General features: G+C 35.2%; 1 protein-coding gene across 1 annotated transcript in view; it reads left to right on the top strand.

Moving 5' to 3' along the window:
* Positions 1-24,281, top strand: part of CYP20A1 (cytochrome P450 family 20 subfamily A member 1) — a 52,749-nt gene that overhangs the window by 6,157 nt on the left and 22,311 nt on the right. Inside the window, exons 4-8 of the mRNA XM_074364148.1 lie at positions 2,194-2,336; positions 14,261-14,428; positions 19,314-19,392; positions 23,117-23,232; positions 24,074-24,128. Of these exons, the coding sequence (XP_074220249.1) occupies positions 2,194-2,336; positions 14,261-14,428; positions 19,314-19,392; positions 23,117-23,232; positions 24,074-24,128 (561 nt within the window). The remainder of the gene's footprint in view (positions 1-2,193; positions 2,337-14,260; positions 14,429-19,313; positions 19,393-23,116; positions 23,233-24,073; positions 24,129-24,281) is intronic.

The following is a 24,281-nucleotide window of genomic DNA, read 5'->3' as shown; positions in this document are numbered from 1 at the left end:
ATTCATTACCTCATTTAAGACACAGTTTTGTAAACTGATTATTTTTCCCTCTCAATTTATAAATATATACAAAAAAAAATCCCAATGTAAATTCCAATGGGATTTTTTTGGAACCTGAAAAAAATAGTTCCAGGGTGCATCTGGAAGAGTAAAGGTATAAGAGTAGCCAAGAAACATCTAGAAAGACTGTTAATGAAGGGAATACTTGTACCATTAGGTGGAACGTGTATTATAAAGCTTGATGAATTTAAAGAATCTTGTCCTGTGATAGGACTAGATAGATTGATGGAATAGAGTAGGTAATCCAGTAGACAAACCCAGTATGTATGATAAAGATAGCATTTTATTATAAAGGGGAAAGGTAATTAATGGCTTGGCAAAACTGGTTAGCTATTTGGAAAAAATAAACCTCAATCTCTGTCTTTATGTCAAAATAAATTCCAAATGACTAAAATTTAAAGTCATAAAAGTGATAGAAGAAAACATGATTAAACATAAAAATTTTTGAAGGGGTTGCTGTTAAGCCCATTCTTACCACGACATGAGATTTAGGAGCCATCAACCACAAGATGGGTAAATCTGTCTACATAAAAATGAAAAATTTCAGTACAATAAAAAACACATAGAGAAAGGATGAAGAAGAGAGAGAGGAAAATGTTGGCTACATACTATATTTCTATAAAATAAAAAGGTACCATGAAAAAGTTTAGAAGAGAAATGGAGAAACTGTTTACCACCTATACATGTATAAAGTAAATAAAAACTAATAAGAAAATAAAAATAAAATGTAATTGTAGATAAATGGGCAAAAGCAAGGTAATTAAGACAGGAAATACCAGTAAAGTGAATTAAAAGATTGCAGCCTCACTAATAACCAGTGTGCAAATAAAAATGAGATTCTCATTATCTGACCAGAAGAGGTGAAAAATATTGGCAAAACTTGTTGGTGAGGGATTGGAGAAATGTGGAGTGTAAATGTTTCACAAGCTCTCTGGAGAGATGGTTGGCAGTGGCCCTTGACTTAGCACTAATATCTTCAGGAATTATCATAAGTTGATAATCACATAAATTAGAAAAGACATTTGTATTATTTGTAATAAAATAATTACAAATAAAGCAAACTTAAAAATTTTTAATGGCTGAGCTAAAGGATACATTCAGGACTTAATATGCTAATACGGATTTATTTTATTTTGTTCATTAAATACTTGGATAGCAGTTACTATAGGCCAGCATTATTGTAACTGATTTAATCTTCAGAACACCTTATGAAGTAGGTACTGTGATTGTCCCCATTTTACAGAAGAGAAAACTGAGGTGCAGAGATGTTAAGTCATTTGCTCAAGGTCACACAGCTACTTAGTCATGGAGCTGGGACTTGATGCCAGGCAGTCTGGCCTGAGTTTGTGCTCTTAATCACTAAGGTTTCCACAAACTGGAAGGGTGGCTCTGTGAGGAAATACAGAGATGAGTAAAACCAGACATGGCCTCTGCTCCTCTTGAATTCACAGTCTAGTGCTGGGGAATGGAAGAAGCATGTAAACGGTATTCAAGTGATCACGCTAATAACTGGAGAAGTGCTCTGAAAGAAAGAACTGTAGTTCTTTCCAAAATCTGACAGGTTTTTCTGTCTGTCTCTGTTAGGAAATGTTAACAGCTCTAAAAAAGTCTCTAAAATATTTAACAGTGAGTATCTTTGTGCGGTGAGATTTAGATGAATTTATTTTCTTTGTACTTTACTGTATGTTTTAATTGTTTACAATGAGAGTATTTTTTCGTGTGTGTGAAAACAAGTCATTAAAGAAATACTTAAAAGTGAAAGAAAAAAATTTTTAGACTCAGCTAAATAATTTTAACTGTAACACTTGATGATTACACTCAAATCAATTTTGCTTTAATGTCAGTGGAGTGAGCTTTTTTAAAAAAATCAAAGATCTTGCTGTCATGTGAGTAGAAAATTTATGTAAGTATTGATGATTTACAGTGACATTCCCAGTTAGGATATAGTATTCTTGCCAATTTTTATTGCCTCTTGAACTGTTCATATTTAGGAAAGGCAAGGGAGTTGTTTTAAAAAACTGTTCTTACCCTCAGCTACAGTCTCATACTTCCCTGATCTCTGTTCTTTTGCTGGAGATTTTTTTCTTTTGTGTGATGACTTTGACTTAGAAACATTTAATTTGTCTCTTTCAGCGGACCCTTTTGAAACCATGCTAAAGTCATTATTAAGGTATCAGTCTGGTTGTGGGAACGTGAGTGAAAACCACATGAGGAAAAAATTGTATGAAAATGGTGTGACTAATTCCCTGCAGAGTAATTTTGCTCTCCTGCTAAAGGTAAGGCGATATAGTTTGGCCTGGAGTTCTATCGTACAGATAATAGTATATGGATCTTCGTTGACGTACGATGGGGTTACATCATGATACACCCATTGTAAGTTGAAAAATGTCAGAAGTTGAAAATGCATTTAATACACCCAGCCTACCAAACATCATAGTTTAGCCTTGTCTGCCTTAAGAACACTTACATTAGCCTATAGTTGGGCAAAATCATCTAACATAAAGCCTATTTTATAATAAGTGTTGAATAGCTTATGTAATCTATTGATTACTGTACTGAAAGTGAAAAACAGAATGATTGGGTACAGAATGGTTATACGTTTCTGGGCTGGGTACCCTCATGATCTCATGGCTGACTGGGAGCTGCGGCTCCTGCTGCGGCCCAGAGTCATGAGAGAAATGTACCACATGGCTAGTCTGGGAGAAGATCAAAATAAAAGATTCAAAGTACAGTTTCTACTGAATGCATATTGCTTTTGGTAAAACTGAAAAACTCTAAGTCAGGGGCTGTCTATTTTTTGACTACTGGTGTGTCTTATTTTAATTAATTAATTAATTTTTTCTATTTAAAATTTTTACTTTTAATTAAAAAAATTTAAAATTTCATTTTAATTAAAAAGTCTTTTCCCTGAAGACAATTGGTGTGTCTTGTCTTTGCTACTCTTTTTTTACCTGTCTTTTCAAGCTGATATTTATTCTTTTGAAATTCTAAAACAAAACAAACAAGAACAAAACAAAAATCTCAACACCCAGACTCCCTGTGTAAGTTGGAATGATGGGAATGGAGAGAACCTGAAGAAATTCTTTGTATCAATAGATTTGCCCTTTGTTGAAATACTCTAAACCAGTGTTTCCCAAAATACGGTCTGAACTCACCTGAAAAGATGAGTTGTTAAAGATGCAGATTACGGGGACTCTACTTGGACAAACTTAGTCACTGGGAGGGGAGCTGATATTTTCAAGAAGCTTGACAAATGATTTACTAAGTTTGAGAGCAATACTACTACATACCATTTCCTTTTTGTCTCTAAAGATCCTTAGTCGAGCCCTGTGTGCTACCTGACAGTCCTCTGAACCCGCACAGGACTGTTCCAAACCTTCACCCTTGTTCTAGTGTTGCCAGTCTGCCCACCCTCTCTGCTTGCTGGAGATGTCCTTGCCTCCTGCTTTGCTGAGACTGTTGAGTCTGTTACATGTGAACTCACTTAATATCCTGTTCCCCCATCAGCAAACTCTGTTTATCCCAATCCTTTGTTCTTTCTTCTCATTTTAAGCCTTAAAAAAATCCTTCCTTCTATCCAAAGCTAATCCATCCATTTGTGCCATTTAAAAATAATGTAATTATGAAAGTAATATATGGTTGCTGAAGAAAACATGGAAAATCTAACAGTATAAAGAATCACCCATAAATTAACTATAGATTTTTTTAATATGTTTGAGATCATATTGTATGTACAATTTTGCATTCTTCTTCACTTTATAACATATCGTAAGCATTTTCCCATCATTAAAAAATTTCTACGGAGAGGGATAAATTAGGAGTTTGGGATTAACAGATACACATTATAGTATATAAAATAATTAAACAAGGACCTACATAGGGATAGCACAGGGAACAATGTTCAATTTCTTGTAATAACCTATAATGGAAAATAATCTGAAACAATAATATGTATATGTATAATTGAATCACTTTGGTTTATACCTGAAACCAACATTGTGAATCAGCTACACTTCAATAAAAAATAAAATTTAAAAAAATGTCCAAAAATAACTGAAATTATTCTTTTTCCTGATAGTCATTTTATAAAATCTGGAAACATTTTAAAAAGTCCTAAGGAAAATATAAACATTTATACTGCTATTCATTACCCAGTGATAACTGTGTTTAACATTTTAAAACAGTTTCCATCATTCCAGTCTTTTCTGTGTACAGTAGAATTGTGATCAGCTTATACTGTAGAGATAGTTTTAGTTTCTGCATTTTTATTTACCATTATATTGTTTGTATTTCTTAACACTAAGTATTCTTTGAAAATTATATTTGGAAAGAGTCTTTAATGTCAGTTTTACTCTCTGAATATCTATGTCACTCCACCAGCACTGCCACTGTCCTACTTTAAGCTTCCGTCATCTTCTGTGGATTGCTTGTTTCTCTGCCTTGTCCCTGCCTTTCTCCGGTTTCTCCCCTCTGCAGCGATTCTTAAATTTTTTTTTTTTATGACATGTACCCCTTGGCAGTTTTAGTGAAACCTACAGACCCCTTCTGAGAATAACATTTGAAAATGTGTAACTACAAAAGAAACCAATATAGTTATCAAAATACTATTTTTTTAAAAGCTTGTGATATTATATGTGCTTTTTTGTTAATGTATTAAATAACAAGATCTAGCAATGCTTCCCAAAACTCACACAATTTTTAAGTAATCATGTTGGGAGGGACAAAACCATTATTTTGAGAGTTTTGCAATAACCATAATACAGTGTGAACATATTTGAGATTTGTATTGGTGACAAATTTAAAGGGCCTATAGTTTACAATCAAAGGAGATGCTAAGTTTTGTTAAGAGGTTGGTGAAGAATAAAGATTTCCCCCGCCTCCGCCAAGTTCATAAAGTCCTGGATTCTGTGCACAGACTCTTTGGTATCTGTGGACTGGATGTTCAGAACCCCTGAGAACAGATACTTATTCAAAATGCAGTTCTTATTTTATCACTCCCTTGATCAAAAACTTCTACTGAACTCTCTGCTTTTGGGACAAACCCCCAAAATTTTAAGACTGTGATTTAGCCTGCCCACTTTTCTAGCCTTTCCCACTTTCTCATCTGTGCCTGTACTTTAACCATACTGGTTTTCTCTTAATTCTGTACCTTGTTCTTGCCTGTCTCAAGGCCTCTGTATGTGCTATTCCCATTGCCTGGACATCCATACACCTAGTTAATGCGTATTTAATCTGCAGCTCAGTTTGAATGTCACTTCCCCAGGGAAGCCATCTCTGATCATCCCACTATCCCTAGGGAAGGTCCCCCTTTTAGATGCTGTCGTAACACTCTTTGCTTTTCCTTCACAAAACTTACCAGTTTGTAGTTACATTTTGTGTGATTCTTTGAATATTTCTCACCTAATAAGCTGTATGCTCCACGAAGGGAGGCACCGTTCTATTTTGATGACTGCTATATCCTTGGCTCTTGGTGTAGAGTAGTCCCTCAGTAAATATTTTATTAAATCCGTGAATGAATACTGACCAACTTAAAGATCCTCAGTTCATTTGCTTGTTTCCAGTGATGATAGAAATACCTTATTCTTTTCAGTAATCTTCATTGTTTAAAGCCATAGTCTTTCTTCTCTACTCAAACTAATTCTAAGTTCTTTAATCTTTTATCATAGGCTCTATTTCCCAAACTTTCAATCTTTTTTGTTGATGTTCTGTGTTCCATTTTTTTCTCCTGTCTGATCAAAAGCAAGTCAAGGTGGAAAATTATTTCCCAATTTTCATGTCTCTTGCCATCATATTTTCAAGCTTTGGTTCATCGACTGGGTCTGTATGTGAGAGATGTGTTTCAGGTTTATATTGTCCACCCCATAGCATAAGCCAGTTACTGAGTGTATTCATTAGCCAGAAATACCAATTAATGTTTAATCAGCAAGAGTGTGATTGAAGAGTGCTGTAGTCAGAGCATCCTCCTCTTGCCAGAGAACAGCGCTGTTGACCAGAGTTTTCACTCCAGCAGAAGTTGTACTGCATGTTGATGCAATCAGCCTTTTTTCTTTTTTGGTCCAGATCTTAGTTCCGTGTTCTGGCTCTTCTCTAACCCTCTCAGCCCTCATTCTATGAATTCTGGCTCCTTCCTGCCCTGACCAGCTCTGCTCCAAGGCTGTGTGTAAACCTCCACTTTCATTCTGTGAGTGTTAACTTCTCTCTTCTGCGTGCTCCAGCCTCATATTTTCCTGTGACTTTTGGGTTAAATTCTGATTAAACAAATATTTCTGGATTTTAGAATTTATAACTCTTGACCAGAACCCTCTTAACTGACAGCTTAGTAATAATATTAATAGCCAAAATTATTAAACTCATTGGTTTAATAGCTTGTATGAACTCATTTAATTCTCACAAGGACTTTATACGTAGATATTGTTATTTCCTCCTTTTTTCAGATGAAGAAAGTGAAGCTCAGAGTGGTTAGGTAACTTGTCCAAGATCATACAGCTAGTAAATAGTAGATTAGGATTTGATCCCAGTCAGTCTGGTCCTTTACTTCTCTATAGCTTGGGTCTGCTACCCTGGGGTGTAGTTTTGCTCAGCTAGTTTTTTTCTCTTTCTTTTTAAAAAATCTTTTCTGAAGTATTACGGTCACAATAATGTCCCAGTGCACAGTGGAATTAAAAATCATTTGCTTCTCTGAAATTTTTAATAATTTCACATTAATTTCTGAATAATTACCTGAAGACTTTTTTCAAAAAGAAAGTTTATATTCTTACTGAACAATTGATAATGTACTTCAAAATCTTATTCGTTGAATTGTCAGTCTCTTCCAAGGTAGCCTTTTGTCTCACACCTTAATTTTTCTGTAATATGATTTTATGTTAGTTAAAATTAATGTTGTTTTAATATGAACATTCTGAAGAAGTCTGTAAGTTATATTGTATTCTTACACAGGTCACATAAGGTTGATAGCATACATTTTTGGGGTCTTTACAGTTTATATGTCATATGTGTGTGATTTATATGTCATATAAATATAGTTGATAAAAGAATATTCCAGCATGGACACATTCCTGTTACTCAGACGTTTGATAGTTTTGTTTTTTATGTAAATGTACATGTATCACACATGATAAAATTAGAAGGGATATTATAAGGAAAAGTCTATTGGAAATGAAAGCATTCATCATAGATTTGGACATTTCTACCAATAAGTCAGAATGTAACATTATCAAATGAAGCTCATCGACAGATTGTTACAATTTCCATCTAATATAGATTAGATGGAAGATTCATAAAGTAAAAGAGATTCACATAATCCTCAGCAGATGTACTAGACGTGTGTACCTAGAGAGAAATCCTGCATGAACCATTTATAATACTTGCATTGTTTGTAGAGTACTGTGCAAAACAAATGGATGAGCAAATCATAATGCAGTTTTGTGATTCAGATGACAGTGTTGATAACAAAATTGTCACGGTCATGGCTAAAAAGAGGAAAAAAAAAGAATTTACCAGCATAGACTGAAAGCATTTAATCTGTTAGTTGTGTAATCAGCAGTGATCTGGTACTGTGGTCACAAATACAATCTCTGATAAGTATCATATTGTCATGATAGGTTTTTAGGACACCATCTGGGTCCCAAATTTGATGTTTAGGAATACCATTTATAGATTTTTTTTTTTTTTTTTTAGAATGAGTAATATCTCACAGAAGAAAGGTCAGCAGAGGACTGTTTGATTATCTATCACCTAGAAGTGAGGAAAGATATGCCCTGGATTTCATTTAAAAACCAGCTATGTACAAAAGCTCTTACATATTATTAAAAAAAAAGATGTAAGCTCTAATAGAAAAACAGCTAAAGAAGTAAACATGCAGTACACTGTGGAAAAAGTGTAAATGGCCTTAAATATTTGAAACTTATCCACAGCCTACCAATAATTAACAATGAAATAAGCCAGTTAAAACAATGTTGAAATATTAGACTGACAGCAGTTTTCTAAAATGACGACACTTAGTGCTGTCCTAGGTATGGGAAATGGGTACTTTGAGATTGCTGCTAAGAGCATAGGTTGGTCTATGCTTTCTCCGGGGCAGGATGACAGTATATATCAAAAGCTTAAAAAACTGCTTAGCTCAGAAATTTCATATCTAAGGAAGTCAAATTTAAATAGATGTATGTACGAAGAAGACAATTGAAGTGTTGTTTATTCTAGCAGAAACTGGAAAATGCGTAAATGTCCAGTAGTAGAGGACTATTTAAATGATACTAATTAAAAGCATTCCTTTTGGTAAATATTGGAACCAGTCCCAAACTCTGAGTTTCTGACAATGAACTATTTATCACTTTGTGTTTCTCTTACTCCTAAATCTACTCTGTCCCACATCCTGACCCTTAATCTCCGAACACCTTCTATTTTTGAAGTTTATTGATCTTCTGGTTTTAGATTCCTTCTTATCCAACTTGAACGTGGTTGGTTACTTCACAGATATGTTTTCTTACCGTCTTCCTTACATAGAGAGAGGCATAATGGCTGGGAGCTTGGGCTCTTCATTGGGCTGCCAGGGTTGAAGTAGGAATTCTGTGATTTTTGCTGTGTAGCTTTGGGCATGTTACTTATTTTCTGTAACACATTCCCTCATTTGTAAAATAGGGACAGTTACTTGTCTCATAGCATTAGGAATGAAAAGAATTGATACATTAGTAGGTGCTGCCAGACAGTTCTCCTCAGTGGTTTTACCATTTATAGTCCACAGCAGTATATAAAAATTCTGCTTTTCCTGCATCCTCACCATTTCTTGGTATTGGTTTATGTATAGGGGTATCTCGTGATTTTAATTTGCTTTTTCCTGAAACTAAGGCAACTGAGCATCTTTTCATTTGATTATTAGCCAGTTGGATAGTTACTTTGATGTAGTGCTGTTTCAGATACTTTGCCCATTTTTCTTTCGGGTTTTCTCTCTTTTTATTGATTTTAAGAGGTTTTTAAAAATTCTGAATTTAAGAACTTTGTTGGAGATAAATATATATATGTATTTATCTCAAGTATCTTCCACTGTGGCTTGATTTTATATGATCTTAAGCTTGTCTTTTGATGAACAAAGAATAATTTTAGTATAGTCTAACTTATTTTTTTGCCTTTATGATTACTGCATTTTGAATCTTATATAAGAAATCTTTATTTAACCTAAAGTCATGAATATATTTATCTAAGTTTTGTTCTGAAAGTTTTACTGTCTACCTTTCACCATTAGATCTATAATCCATTTGGTATTTATTATTGTGTTAAGAGTGAGGAAGAGGGTTAACATTCATTTTTTTCCTGTGTGGTTGTCTAGTTGACCCAGCATAATTTATTGAAAAGTTCATCCTTTTTCTACTGTACTGTAACGTTACCTTTATCATAAACCAGGTGACTGTGTAGGTCACTTGATGTATGTAAAGTTACCTTTACATTTTGTCGACTGGAGAAAAATGTACAACCTTAAAGTTGTGAGCTATGTTTTTTTCCGGGACCATACTGAGGACCATAACCTGAGAGACAGTCTCTTAGATAGCTCTGAGGAACTGTTCTGAAGAGGTAAAGGAGGAGCCAGTATATATAGGAGTTTGTGCTGAGAAAAAAACCATGTAGTTGAACATGAAAAGCTGACTGCTCATCACAAAAGTCAGGCATCTCAAGTTAGTGGTTTTAGTGCTTTTCTATGTATGGGAAGATGCAAGAGTCTGGGCTCATTGAAATTATTCCTTAGATATACATCTTAACTGGCTAGGGCCAATATCCTGTTTTTCTCCATGCTGAATTCCCCTCAGGGTGCAGCATGGCAGGATATGGGGGTAGTTTGCAGCTGTAGTGGCTGATGGCTTGCTGGCAGGCACCATTCTTTGTCTATTGGAATGGGAGGTGACACTCCTTGTCCACAATATTATGGAATCTTCCAATCCATGAATATGGAAGAATACCCTCCCACTTTTTGGTCTTCAGTTTTTTTCAGTAATTTTTTTTACTTTTCAATGTAGAGATCTTGTGTATCTTTTATTTAACTTACTCCTAGGTATTCAGTGAATTTTTTAATGCTATCATAAATGGTATCATTTTTAAATTTCATTTTTTGTTTGTTACTTATATATACAGTTGATTTTTGCATGTTGACTTTATTATAGTCATTATGTTTGCCAAATTTCCTTATTAGCCCTAATGGTTTATCTTAATATCTGAGATTAACGATAATTTTATTCTTTTCAAGTCCTAATGCCTTTTGTTTCTTTTCATGTACTATTACCAAATATTCTGTGTATATTTGTAATGTCATTTTCCTTGTTAATACCTTCTCTCATTTTTCTTTTTTTGTGTATATATATATATGTATAATATATGTATATTTTATTGAAGTATAGTCATTTTACAATGTTGTGTCAATTTCTGGTGTACAGCATAATGCTTCAGTCATACGTGAACATACCTATTCAATATCTTATAGTAACTTACTGTGAAAAAATATGAAAATGAATATATGTATGTTCTCTTTTTTCTTGATTAGTGTTTCTAAAGGTCTTCATCAGTGTGGGTCCAATCAGAAGAGAGAACACACAAATATTTAAATAGGGAAATTTTAATATAAAGAATTATTGAGGGATTAGAGTAATGAAAGATTAGCTAATCAGAAGTAAAGAGAACTATAAAGAATACAGGAATAGAAGGTATAAGGAACAGTCACCAACTCTAGGGCTGTGACAGGTCACCCAAGGAAGATCCCATGCTCCTGGGCTGAGATCCAGCCTCTGTTGGAAGGGCACAGCTGTGGAAGGCAACTCTTGAAATCATATTCTTTACCTTCCTCAGAATTTGTTCTTATTGCCTGTTGTGGGTTGTTGTTGTTTGCTTTTTACTGTCTTTTCTAAACTGTTTTTGTAAAGTCCTATATTCTTTGTCATGTGTGGCCACTTAAGCATCTGTTCTGTTAGCTTTTTATGGTAACTGGTGTTTTGACAGATTTGAAGATGACGAAAGAAAAAAAAAAAAAGCTCTCCCAGTGTTTGCAGATTGGCTTTGTGTTGGAGTCCTCCCTTAACAGTTATCCAGGTCTTTTACAGCTCTCTACCTTCGCTCTAACTTCCTACTTGTATGGAACCAGAAGACCTGCTAGATGTGAAAGCTTAGTCTTCTCAGGCCTTTTCTGAGCATGTGTGCTACTCTTGGGCTTGTGCATGGCTTTCTTAATTCCCTGCTATCTGCAGACTCTTTTAAAAACTCTCATTCCCACATTTATCTCTTCTCCCAACCCCTTCCTTCTCCAGGTTCTTGGTCTGTTTATTGCTTGCCCCAAGTGTTGTTTCTTGTACCAGCTGTTGCAACCAGTACCTGCACCTTTAAACATTTTCAGCAGAAGCCACTTAGGAACCTGTCCTAGTTCTGGGAATGCTCAGAATTGGGCAAAACAAGGGAAGCCTTTGTACCAGTCCTTGAAAGGAGCTGCCAGACAAGTTGAGACTCACAATTACAAATCTTTGACAAAAATTGCTTCCAACCAATTTGCACCAGGAGTATTGGCTGCTGTTCTCTTAGCTGCTGCCTCTTGGGGGTGTGGGGATGGTAGGCCTTCCCCTGGTTGTTGTAAGTTTTCGACTGTATTCCAGAGTTTTTCAGAAGTTGATTCTGACAGTTTTGGCAGCTTATTACTTGCTTTTGGGGAGGGACAGAGTCTTAGGGTTCCCTACTCCATTTTCGGTGGCCATTTTGGTGACCAGGGGTGATGGTACTTTAAATAGAGCTCTGTTGTATGCAATTCTGTTGACTTTTGGCTACCATGCTACTGAGCTTGGGAGAGAAGGGAGATGAAATAACCTTACATTAAAACATTGCAGAGCTCACTGTCTTCCAGGATTCAGTTGTTCCTGTTGAATAGATACTTCTCAATAGGTATTAGGTTTTGGTTAATTGCCAAAGTGCTGAAATGGTTGATATTAATTGTTTAGTTGTTTTGCACATATTTTCATTGTTTTAGAGGGAGAGTGAGGTCACCAAAGTCCTCACTCCACCATTCTGGAAGTCAGTCTCTCTTCTGGAACATTTTGAAAAAGAATAGTAATGGGAAACATTATAAAGATACAGTAATTTTTCAAAATTATGATAGTGGCATATGTGTAGATCAACGAAATAAAACAATGTTTAGAAACAGTGCCAAATTCATAGAAGAATTCAATGTATGATGGGTGGCATTTCAAATTGGTGGAAAAAAGACATATACTGGTAAGACAACAGTATAACCATTGTGAAAATCAAATGAGGAAGTAAACAGATCAATGGAGTGCATACTTTATACCAAAGTAAATTCTACTTTAATTGTAATGGTCGAGGTAAGGGCTCAGCATTGACATGTGGTACTTGAATAAATTTAAACAAATTGCTCAACACTAAGGCTCTAAATGTTGAGAGTGTAGCTTTGACCCATGGAGTTGGGCCTGATGACTTAAAAAGGCCCGTGAAGCGTTAACACGTTCAGGAGGAGATCCAGTGATGAGGAAGGTCTGGCAGTTCAGTATCTAAGCAGGTGAACACTGACATTCAGTTGGGTTTCCCACTTCTGTGCATGAAGCTGAGGTGGTTGCAAGTTACATACTTTTGCTAGAATCATTTTGAGGCAAAACTTCCATGCTTATGAAGAAAAATAATGTTTTCTGAAGCAAATGAACTTAGATGCTTAGAAAAAGGAAACCTTATGGGTTTATCTCATATCTATTAATATGTTTTATTTTTTCTAAAAGAAAAATTTTCCCCCCCATTGTTTACCTTTCACATTTGGAACTTCTGAGATTACCTACAAGTCTAATTTATATTGGTTCTCTTTTTACCTAGAAGTAGCCATACTTTAATGGTTTGTTCCCCAAATCTTTTACTTTTTAGTATAAAGTAACCTATGTGACTTCAATAATAACTATAGAATTTGAAAATTTTAAAGCATGTGGAATAATTTTGTTAATAACATGAAAGTCATTTTTTTGTTGTTTTTGTTTTTGGCAGGGGAGGTAATTAGGTTTATTTATTTGATTTTTTTAAATGGAGGTACTGGGGATTGAACTTAGGACCTTGTGCATGCTAAGCACACGCTCTACCACTGAGCTAAACCCTCCCCCCATGAAAGTAATTTTTTAACTATATAGCTATGTTCTATTTTAATAACTATTTTTCTGTTTTCTTGATACTTAACCCAAATGTCAAAGATTTCTTTTAAAGTATATTAACTGGCTCAATTAATTAATCTTGATACTATGGAATCATTAAGATTTCCCTTCCCTTTCTCCAAAAAAGTGTTATATTCCATATTCTTCATTTTAAGTAGCTGTAAACCTGTTTAGTGCTTATCTTTTATTTTGAATATTTATCTGTTTCTTACAGTGTTTAATTTTAATCCTATACTGTGACAGAACTTTCATGGAGTTGATATGGGAAAGTAGCTTAAACTTGAGTTCCCAACATGAAGGAGCTTTATATATTTTACCTCACAAAATCCTTACCGCAGTTTGTGGCATAGGTACAGTTATCCCCATCACAGCAGCTGCGAAAAGCAGGAGATGTCATCGCTGTTTCCCTGCTGAGACACCTGAACCTTGGAAAAGGGAAGTCAATCAAATTGCTTGAAGTCTTATTACTTCTAAGTGGCATAGCCAGAAGTAAACCAAGTTTTTTGACTCCAAAGGTTTTAATCTTTTTACTATACATTATTTTTTTATTCCACAAGGGATTTGACAAATATTCATTGAATGAAGGAATGGCAGAGAGGCTCTGAGAGGTTTGTGTCATTGAAGTAGTCTAGAACTTTTGCATATTCACGTATTTACTGATTGTTTACTGTATCACAGCCACTCTGTGATGGATCTTTACTATTTTTAATTAGGTACTAAGACTTTAGTCTGTTAATTTCCTTTAGGTTTTAGGTTTTCCCAGCCTTTGAACTTTTAATTTATATTTTCTGTTTTTATTGCTGTGGTGGTTCTGTTTTGTTTTGCATATCAGCCCTTTGACAGAATCTGAACCTGAACGATTGAGGATGTAATAATAGGTGGCACTGGGTTAGCCTGGCAGTTCAGGTGAACACCTGAATGCTTGCTTTGATTACAGAGTTGAACTGTGTACTCTATGAAATGAATCTACTTGCTGAATTTTTCTAAGATTTGTAGGAAATAGTAAGTCATTGTGGTTTTCTCTTCTCTTTCAGCTCTCAGAAGAATTATTAGGTAAATGGCTCTCCTACCCAGAGTCCCAGCATGTACCCCTCTGCCAGCACATGCTTGGTTTTGCTATGAAGTCTGTTACGCAGTTGGTAATGGGCAGTACGTTTGAAGATGAACATGAAGTCATTCACTTCCAGAAGAATCATGGCACAGTAAGTCTAGGGACAAATTTTAAATTGCTCTGTTGCCAAATTGGATAGTTCAACAATGTACGCTTTGCCTCTCAAGAAGGAGGTTTAAGATTCCATAGTACTGAATTTCCTTGTTTTGGGCTAAAAACAACAATGCAAAAAAGATAATTGTTGTCTTTTTAAAAAATTTAAGAATTACTTTTTTTAAGCAGTTACTTTTTGAAATTTAAAAAGTGGATGACTAAAGAAATTTTCTTTAAGTACTTAGCATGTACGTTATGAAATAGTACTGATTTCTAGAATAATGAGAAAAAGGGTGCTTAATAGAACTAGACCACATCCTATATAGAAAAATTGAAGTCGATGGAGCATTAAAATACTAGTGAAATGAATATGATTTGAAGAAAGGATAATTCAATCTGAAATTGATTTACTGTTTGCCTTTTCTAGATTCACATGTGAAATTTATTACTGTTTTTATCAGTCTCAACATTAAATTAATTTGTTTCAAATCATACTTAAATCATTTACCACGTTTTGGATCACTGAGAAATTATTCCTTATTTTATTCAAATCTTTAAAAAAAAACAGGTTAAATTAATCAGTGTAATGTGTTTAAAGCAAAGTCACTGTGGCATAACACTGTCACTGTTTAATATTATCTTTTTTCCTATTAAAATGGTTTTATTACTTGTTTGAAGGTTGAAAAATACACATTTCTTAGAAAACATATACATATTTTACATTACAAGTGTAAAAATAAAAGTGGGAAAATCATTCTAAATTCCACTACCCAGAGTGAACTACACTGTGTACCCAGGTAAGATAAATTGGCTGGGGAATTCCTAAAAGATTTTATATTTTAATGAAGAATCAATTTTTGACTCGATTTGTTGATGTCTGATTTTTTCATGTTGATGAGACAGCATTTTTATGAAAAGACTTCCACTGTTTTTCTAAGATTTTCTGCCAAGCTGCTGATACCTATTCCTATGCTGCATATTTTTATGCTGACATTTTCTTTATCTTTGTTTCCTTAGAATTTTGCAGTAGAGATAATTTCAAACTTACAGGAAAGTTGCAGCTAGTGCTAGGAACTCCCATAATATTCTTTACCCAGGTTCACCAGTTTTTTTATATTTCTTCCCATTTATTTTGGTTGCTCATTATCTGTCTGTCTGTCTTTCTGGCTATCCATCCATCCATCTATCCATTCCTCCCCTCTTTACTGAAACCCTTTGAGAGTAAAGTAGACATTTTGCCTCTTTCCCCCTAAATACTTCAGTCTGTATTTCCTGAAATCAAGGATGTTCTCTCACATAGCAATAATACTGTTTTCAAACATGGGGAATTTAACATTTATACAGTACTATTATCCAAAGCCCATATTCATAATTCTTTCCATTTAGAAATCAGACCTCTTTAATGTGGAACAGTTTCTCAGCTTTTCTTTGTTTCTTGACCTTGACATTTTTTTTTTTTTAAGTGAAGGCCAATTATTTTGTAGAATGTCCCTCAGTTTGGATTTGAGTAGATTGAAGTTATATGCAACCTGGTATTTTCTTAACATTACTAGAAGTTATCAAAGGAAAGTTTTCAGGCCATAAACATGACTTAAAATCCTGCCTTAAATGATCTTTTACTGTCTGAAGCACCAAGGGGTTGCTGTAGTGCAGTTGTGCTACGGGGAATAATAACCAGGTTGTGAATGCAGAGGCAGTGACTGCTGCTTGGCTGACAACACTTGGGAGATGTAGTCACTTGTAAAATGCATACTGTTTTCACAGATGTTAAACTGTGAAAAAATGTGCACCTCACACTCAGTATGCTGTGTTTATGACCTGCCTTCCAAAACCATTGTCCCAGTTGTTATCCCACAAATGTTAGTGTGCCCTTTCCTTGTGCTTTTGACATTTAGAATTATTTGTCTTTTAAATATTTGCCTATCTAATAAGTAGAAAATGAATTTTTATGATTAAAATTTTAGTTATTTTATTTGTGAGGTTAACATTGTTTAATATTTTTGCTGAAAAACTTGCAGTTTCTTTTGTGGGATGCTTTGTCATGTCCTTCCTTCACCTATGTTTCTATTGATGTTTCTTTTTCTTACTCATCTGTAAGAGCTCTTTATTTTTAATCTCAGTTTTCAATTTGTTTTATTTTCATTTATAGTGCTTTTTAAGATTTTTTTTTTTAAAGCAGTTTTAGGTTTACAATAACACTGAGAGGAAGGTACAGAGATTTCCCTCCCATACACTCCCTGCTTCCACACTGCATAGCCTCCCCCATTATCTGTGTCATTCACCAGAATGGTGCATTTTTTGCCAAGGATAAAGCTACATTGGACATGTCATAATCACCCAAAGTCCATAATTTACTTTAGAGTTCACACTTGATGTTGTACATTCAGTGGGTTTGGACAAATGTATAATGATTTATATCCATCATTCTTTTTTTTTTTATTGTTGTATTTATTTTATTTTGGTAGCAGGGGAGGTAATTAGGTTTATTTTTAGAGGAGGTACTGGAAATTGAACCCAGAACCTTGTGCATGCTAAGCATGCAGCTCTACTACTTGAGCTATACCCTCCCCCTATCATTCTAATATCATCAATAGAATATTTTCACTGCCTTAAAAATCCTCTGTGCACTGCCTGTTCATCTCTCCTCCCAAGTTCTGAAACTCTTTTTATTGTATTCATAGTCTTGCCTTTTCCAGAATGTCATGTAGTTGGAATATTGCAGTATGTAGCTTTCTTAGATTGACTTCTTTCACTTAGTAACATGCATTTAAGCTTCCTCCATGTCTTTTCATGGCTTGATAGCCCCTTTCTTTTACCTGAATAGTAATCCACTGTCTGGATGTACCACAGCTTATCCATTCACCTACTGAAGGACATCTTGTTTCCTTCCAAGGTTTGGCAATTATGAATAAAACTACTGTAAACATTTGTGTGCAGGTTTTTGTATTGACGTAAGTTTACAACTTGTTTGGGTAAATATCAAGGAGAATGATTACTGGATATGGAAAGAGTATTATTAGTTTTGTAAGAAACTGTGTTTGAGTATTTTGTGGATATATTCTCAGGATCAAATTCTTTCCTAAACCACAACCAGTGTACTAATAAGCCTATCAAAGACAGTCTTCATTTCTGTTACAGTGTTTTCGATCTCTAGTGTTCTGGTTCTTTCTTAGGATTTCCATCTCTGTGCTTTCATTACCTACCTGTTCTTGCATGCTTTCTACTTTATCCTTTACCCAAGAATCCTTTAGAGCCCTTAGCAATTAATCATAGTTGTTCTAAATTCCTGATCTGATAATTCCAAAATATTGCCATATCTGATTCTGATGCTTGCTCTGCTTCTTCAAATTGTGCTTTTTGCCTTTTGGTATGCCGTGTAACTTTTTCTTATAGCGAGACATGTTGTACTGGGTAAAAGAAACTGGTGTACATAGACCTTTAGTGATGTAGTGGGGAGGTGTGGGGAAATCCTGTGATTACTTCTCAGTCTTTTAGTGGACCTGCACATCTGGACTGTGAACTGCACAAGTGTTTCGCAGTTTTCTCTCCCCTCTTAGGTGGGAAAGGATGGCTAACATAAGCTGGAGTTTCCCTTCTCCCATGTGTAGGCTAGACCTAATTGGGGTTGAATATCTCCTGCAACTCTGTTAAACACCAGTAAGTTAGTCTCTGATTGACTAGTTCCCTCCGAGTGCATGCCTTTGTTAAGAGTAGTGTGCTCTGGTTTATTTCAAATTGGTTCTTTTTTCAGCCCCCCTGCTGGAAATCCAAAGGGATTTTTCTCTGGCATTTACTCTGGAAACCTGGTTGAGCTCCGGGAGGTAAACCTCACAATACTTTGCAGGGCTCTGTTGATTGGGTCCCCCTGGAGTTTTTAACTGCCAGAGTTGTGTATACTGAATCTCCTGCAGTTTGTCAGTTCCAGTTCAGGTTTTTCTACCCCAGCACAGGCTCTTGAGGTGGTTTCTGCTTGTGTCTGTTCTGGTAAGATGTGACTCCTTGTTTTTGCCTGTTTCTCTATTCTTGGGGACCTCAGTTTGCCCTAGGTCCTCCACCTTGGATCGTCTTAGCGATCCAAGAAGAGTTGTTGATTTTTCAGTCTGTTCAGCTTTTTGTCGTTGGAATGAAGTAGCTAAATGAATTCAAATTTTTCATCATGAATTCTTGCCCTATGTTCTGTGTCATGCTCGAAGGATATTCCTAATATAAACATTTACTCTACATTTTCACTTTTAATAGTTTATTTTTTACATTTAAATAATTTGAAAGGCATGTCTTTGTAAGGTAAGACTTGAGGACTCAACTATATTAATAATTTTTCAAATATTTAATGTTGGTTAATATATATTTTGTTCTTCCCCATGTTCTTTCAGAACTTTTGAATTATAAACAAAGTTTTTTCAGGAGTTGATTATCTAATTTTGAGATGATTAGAAGCCTATTCTGTTGTTAACTATATCTTTAAACCTTAGAATAATTTTTAACTTCTTCTGGTTTTCAGCCAGTGCTTATCAATATTGCAGGTGAAGTAAAAATTTGGAATTCCCAATGAATTTTACGTATCCACTGGTGCCATTACATTAAAAAATTGAGAATTGACTCTACTGCCATGTCCTTTTCCTCTCCATTCCTACTCCTCTGAAAGGAAGGGAACTTTTGACTTGCTAATTATAATTAGTTTGAAAGTACTTTGAATGAAATTATTAAGATATGTACCCTATCCTCAAAGACTATGGAGTAAATGATTATGCAGCGCACTTGTAAGGGAGAGCTTAATCATCGGTTCCGTTGGTGAGACAGGGGTTCTGCCATTATTAGCTTAGGTTGCTTGGTGTTATTTGGGAAATTTACTTTAGATAATAGATATGTTTTCCTGTTTTCAGGTTTGGTCTGAGATTGGAAAAGGCTTTCTAGATGGATCACTTGATAAAAGTATAACTCGGAAGAAACAGTATGAAGATGGTAAGTTTTACCACTCTTAATTTTTGGTGAGGATAAAAGAAAATGTGCTCCGATTTGAATAGGGTTATCTCTGAATCATGAAATTATAGGCCATGTATATTTTCTTCCTTTATGTTTTTTCCTACATTTCCTATTATGGAAGTTTTTCTTAAACAAAAGAGGGGAAAAAGCAGTGAAGTAGTAAACAAACTCTAGTACTCACTGCAGAATGAGGGTGCTGTAGAGCTGGTATAGCCAAAACAATTAATGGAATATATAAGGGCACAATCCTGGGAAAGCAATTTAACAATACATGTTAAGTCATAAATAATGAATGAAATTATCTAAAATAAGAAAATATTCATGAATTTTTAAAAATATTTCAATTCCATTCTGAAATCTGTCTAAAATATCTGTCATGGATATTTTTGTAGTGCTGTTTCTACAAGTAGAAAATCAGAAAAAAATAAATATGCAACAGTATAGGAATTGCTGCAGAAATAATGTCAACATGATTAAATATTGTGTAAAAAATGTAGCGACATAAAAAATTCTTGGGGGAGGGTATAGCTTAGTCGTAGAGCACATGTTTAGCATGCACGAGGTCCTGGGTTCAATGTTCATTACCACCATTAAAATAAATAAATAAAAACCTACTTACCTATTCCCCCCAAAAAAAAAACTTTAAAAAAACTTTAAAAAATATTCTTGGCAATATAATAGTGAGTAAAGAAATTTCAAAATTATTTAGCATTGGTTACGCATTTATAAAATCTACACAGAAAAATAGTGACTTTAGTTTAAGATGGCACCCCCCAAAGTTATTCTCCCTCCTTTTCCTTTGGTTCTGTATTTTTGGTCAGTGATTTAATGATTATGATGCTTTAATACCTTTATTCTGAGCTGCTGTAATTCCAGTTTTGGAAGTAGGTAGGGTAAATTAACATACATAGGCTGCATTGGAATAATGGATTATTTTTTGTATATAATAGTATTGCTTCCCAGGATTCTCTTCCTTTGTTTTCTTCAACAGATGTTTATTGAGGCCTGTCCTATATGTGCTAAGCATTATTCTGTGTATATATAGAAGACAAAAATCCCTGTCCTTATGGGGCTTACCATTCTGGTGATTCCCTTAATGTCCAATGTTAAGTCCAGAAAAGCCAATTTAATTGACACATTTTTTGCTATCTGGTTTTCATTACTGTTCTGACTATCTTGATGGATGCATTTGGATTAATTCCCCTTAATAAAAAATGTATTTTATAGTATTGGTCTTAATATAAGATGAAAATTAATAATTTATATTCTTTGAAACTAAATAAAAATAGATTGTCCAGTATGATATGCTCCTTGGGCTGTAACATGGATATAGAGCAAATTTGAGCTTTTATTGAAAATGATTGTGTTTTGGTATTTATGTGAGTGGGAGCCCATGCCGGGGTTGCTGCTGCTTTTGGTTAAGTGAGTAAATCTCAACCTGGTCTGTACATTAGAATCACTTTGGGAACTTAAAACAAAAAATACTGAAGATCAGGCCCCAACCCTAGGCCAGCTTATTCAGAATCTGAGATAGAGGTGTCCTAGGTATCAGATATTTTTATAAAAGCTCTCCAGTTTATTCTGATACACTGCTGGGATTGCAAATGTACAGCAGTAGTTCCCAAACTTGGCTACACATTGACTCTTAAAAAAATTTTTGAAGCCTGGCTTCCACTCCTAAACATTAAATTTAATTGATATGAGATATGGCTTGTATTTTGTGATTTTTCTTAAAAGCTTCCTTTGATTCTAATGTGTAGCAAAGTTTGTGAACCACTGCATTACAGTGTTAATAATTTCTCATTTTAATCACTAATATGTTATTATATTCATTCAATTCTGTAAATAGTGAAAACCTATAGTATCCTGGTATGTTTTTGGTTCTGGGGAGATGTCAATGAACAAAACAAACAAAAATTCCAGTCCTGTATTCTAGTGGGAAGAGGCTAAGTAAGTAAACTCAGTAGTGTGTTGAAAGATGAAAAGTTCTGTGGAAAAGAATAAATCAAGACGGGGGATAGAAGTGCTCGGGGTGGGGAGGTTGCAGTCTTAAATAAGATTATTAGGAAAGGCTTCACTCAGATTAGGTAGGTGACTTGAGCAAACACTTGCAAGAGATAAGGAAACCAGTCAGTGCAGATCATGTGGGGTATCCACACGTCCAGGGGAAGAAAGAATATTCCATGCAGAGGAAAAGTAGTTGCAGAGTCCTTAAGGTGGGATTCTCCCTGGTTTATCTGAGGTGCACCCAGGAGCTGTGTGGCTGGAGTGAAATGAGTCAGAAGAGGAGTAGAAGGAGATGAGACCAGAAAGACTGGGGGATGGGATAGACTCTCTGGCTTATAGATCGCTGTATGACTAAGTTGCTACATGAGATAGGAAGCCACTGAAAGGTTTTGATTAGAGTTATGGTCTGAATTATATTTTTTAAAGGATCACTCTGGCTGCTTTGATATACTGTAGAGGCCCAGAGTGGAAGCAGGGAGACCAGTTAGGGGGCTATTGCAATAAACCAGGCAAGAAAAATCATGTGGCTTGGATTAGGTGGCTAGTAGCAGAAATATAAAATGAAAAAAAAAAAAAAAATAGAAGAGTAAGGGAGAATAATTCTGTATTTGAAGATAGAATGACCAACATTGGCTGCCAGATTAGATGTGGGGTACAAGAGAGAAGGAGACACCAAGGTTTTAGGCCTGAGTAATTGTAAAATGAAATTATTAGGACATAAGATGGGGCAGCCTGTGGAAAGATCTAGTTTTGAGGAGAAAGATCACAACTTCAGTTTTGGATATGTTATGTTTAGTATGCTTCAGACATCCAAGTGGAGATGCTGAGTTGATTGTTAGACATACAAGTCTGGAGTTCAGAGGAAAGCGGTCCTAACTAGAAATATAAAGCTGGGAGTGTTCAGTACATAGACTGTATTTAAAGCCTTGAGAATGGTGACCACCAGGGTAATGAATGTGAATAGAAAAAGAGGAGAGGTCCAAGGAAAGAAGTCCCTGACCTTGGGTATTCTGTCAGTAAGAAATTCGAGAGAGAAGGGCTCAACAAAGGATACTGAGAATGAGCAGGCAGCAAAGTGGGAGGAAAATGTGGAGTCCAGCAGAGTGTGGAATTCTGGGAGCCAAATGAAAAAGTGTTTCCTGCAGAGTGAGTGATCAACATCAAAAGCTGTGATAGGTCGAATAAGAGGGGGTCTCAGAAATGATCTTTGGATAATTCTCTTTACAGTTGGGTATCAGTTAATAATCTTTTACGTTTCAGGAATGTGCTTTTCTGATTGTTTCACATCTGTTTCTGTCTGATTCGGGAGAAGAATGCAGTTAAGAGGACAGGACTAAGGAAGGTGGATGGTATTGGGGCGGGGGGCAGGGTGTATGTGTGTGGAGATCTCTAAGGTGTTAGCATCATTCTGCTTCTTGACCTGGTGTTGACATTATGAGTGTTTGCTTTATAGTTATTCCTTAAATTGTGCATAAATGTTTTATGCACTTTTGGGTATATATGTTAATTTTAACAAAAAGAAGAGAAGTAATTTGATGAGTTTAAACAAATCAGCTTTTAAAAAATTGTTGGTTACTGCTCATTTACCTTTGAAAGTTTTATTCTGCACATAGGAACATTGTACAGAAATACAAAAAGCATTCAATCCTCACAGATGCTTATATTCTAAAATCTTTTTTTGTTTTTCTTCTCTAAGCCCTTATGCAACTGGAATCTATTTTAAAGAAAATTATAAAAGAACGAAAAGGAAGAAACTTCAGTGAACGTATTTTCATTGACTCCTTAGTACAGGGGAATCTTAATGACCAACAGGTGATGTAATTTGTTAAACGTTTATCAAACAAAAGATAATCAGACATGTATAGAGTGTGCTTTTATTCATTCACCCCAAATGCCCCCCTAGAATTCAGTGGCTTTCTTCTCTTTTGTTGTACATCATCCATAAACAGTGCAAGTGTTTAGTTTCCTGTTATTTAGCTCTTTGAAGCAGCTATATAATATTTAATATTTGTAAGCAGATATTGAACCAAAGTGTGTCTGATCATATAACAGGAGGACTTATATAAGCCTTTATCGACTAAGCAGCTCTGCCTGCATGATCAGGTGGGCTCGGCTCCTTCCCAGTGTGCACCTGTTACCCCAGCGCACTACTGGGGGGCTGTGTGTTTGCGGTGTTGTCAGGCAAAGGTCAGGAGTGAAGCCATTATTACCACACCTGTTCATTCTAGGAATCTTCTGCCCTGCTCTATGCATGTGAGTCCTCCTAGACAAAAGTGGTTTTCTGGGTGTGTGTGTGGGTAGAGAAATTGAATCAGGCTCCCGGACAGTTGCAGGCTCCTCTCCCCTGTTCCTGAGTCTTCATTGCTGCACTCGGCTGAGCCAGAAGGATAGGACTGAGCCAGTTTGTTGGATGTATCATGAGCCCGTCAAGTTGCCTGATAAAAAAAAATGCTTGCTGTATCAAAAAAGCAGTGTAGTATTTAGGTTGGTTTTTTACGTTACATGGGTTTTCTTTAAGTGAAAAGAGTCCTAAAGAAATAACATACTTTTTTTCCTTTCCTTAACCCCAGTTCTATACTCTAGAGTATTTTACTGGGGCCTTATACAGGCCACTTTACATTTCACAGTTTCTAAACTTAGTTTTGTTTCCTAGATCCTAGAAGACAGTATGATATTTTCTCTGGCCAGTTGCATAATAACTGCTAAATGTAAGTATAAATTGATTTCTTTTTGAGATAGATTATAAAATGTACAAGGATTAAGCTATTCTAAAATCAAGAAAATATTTGTTTGCAAGACCTCTTTATAATTTCCCTTCCTTCTGTTTTATTCTTGTTTGAAAGGCTTGATTCACACAGGCA

Source organism: Camelus bactrianus, chromosome 5 (genome assembly GCF_048773025.1).
Source record: "Camelus bactrianus isolate YW-2024 breed Bactrian camel chromosome 5, ASM4877302v1, whole genome shotgun sequence".
NCBI lineage: Eukaryota > Metazoa > Chordata > Mammalia > Artiodactyla > Camelidae > Camelus > Camelus bactrianus.
Note: the sequence above shows the minus strand (reverse complement) of the source record. Positions and strands in the feature narration are given on the sequence as shown.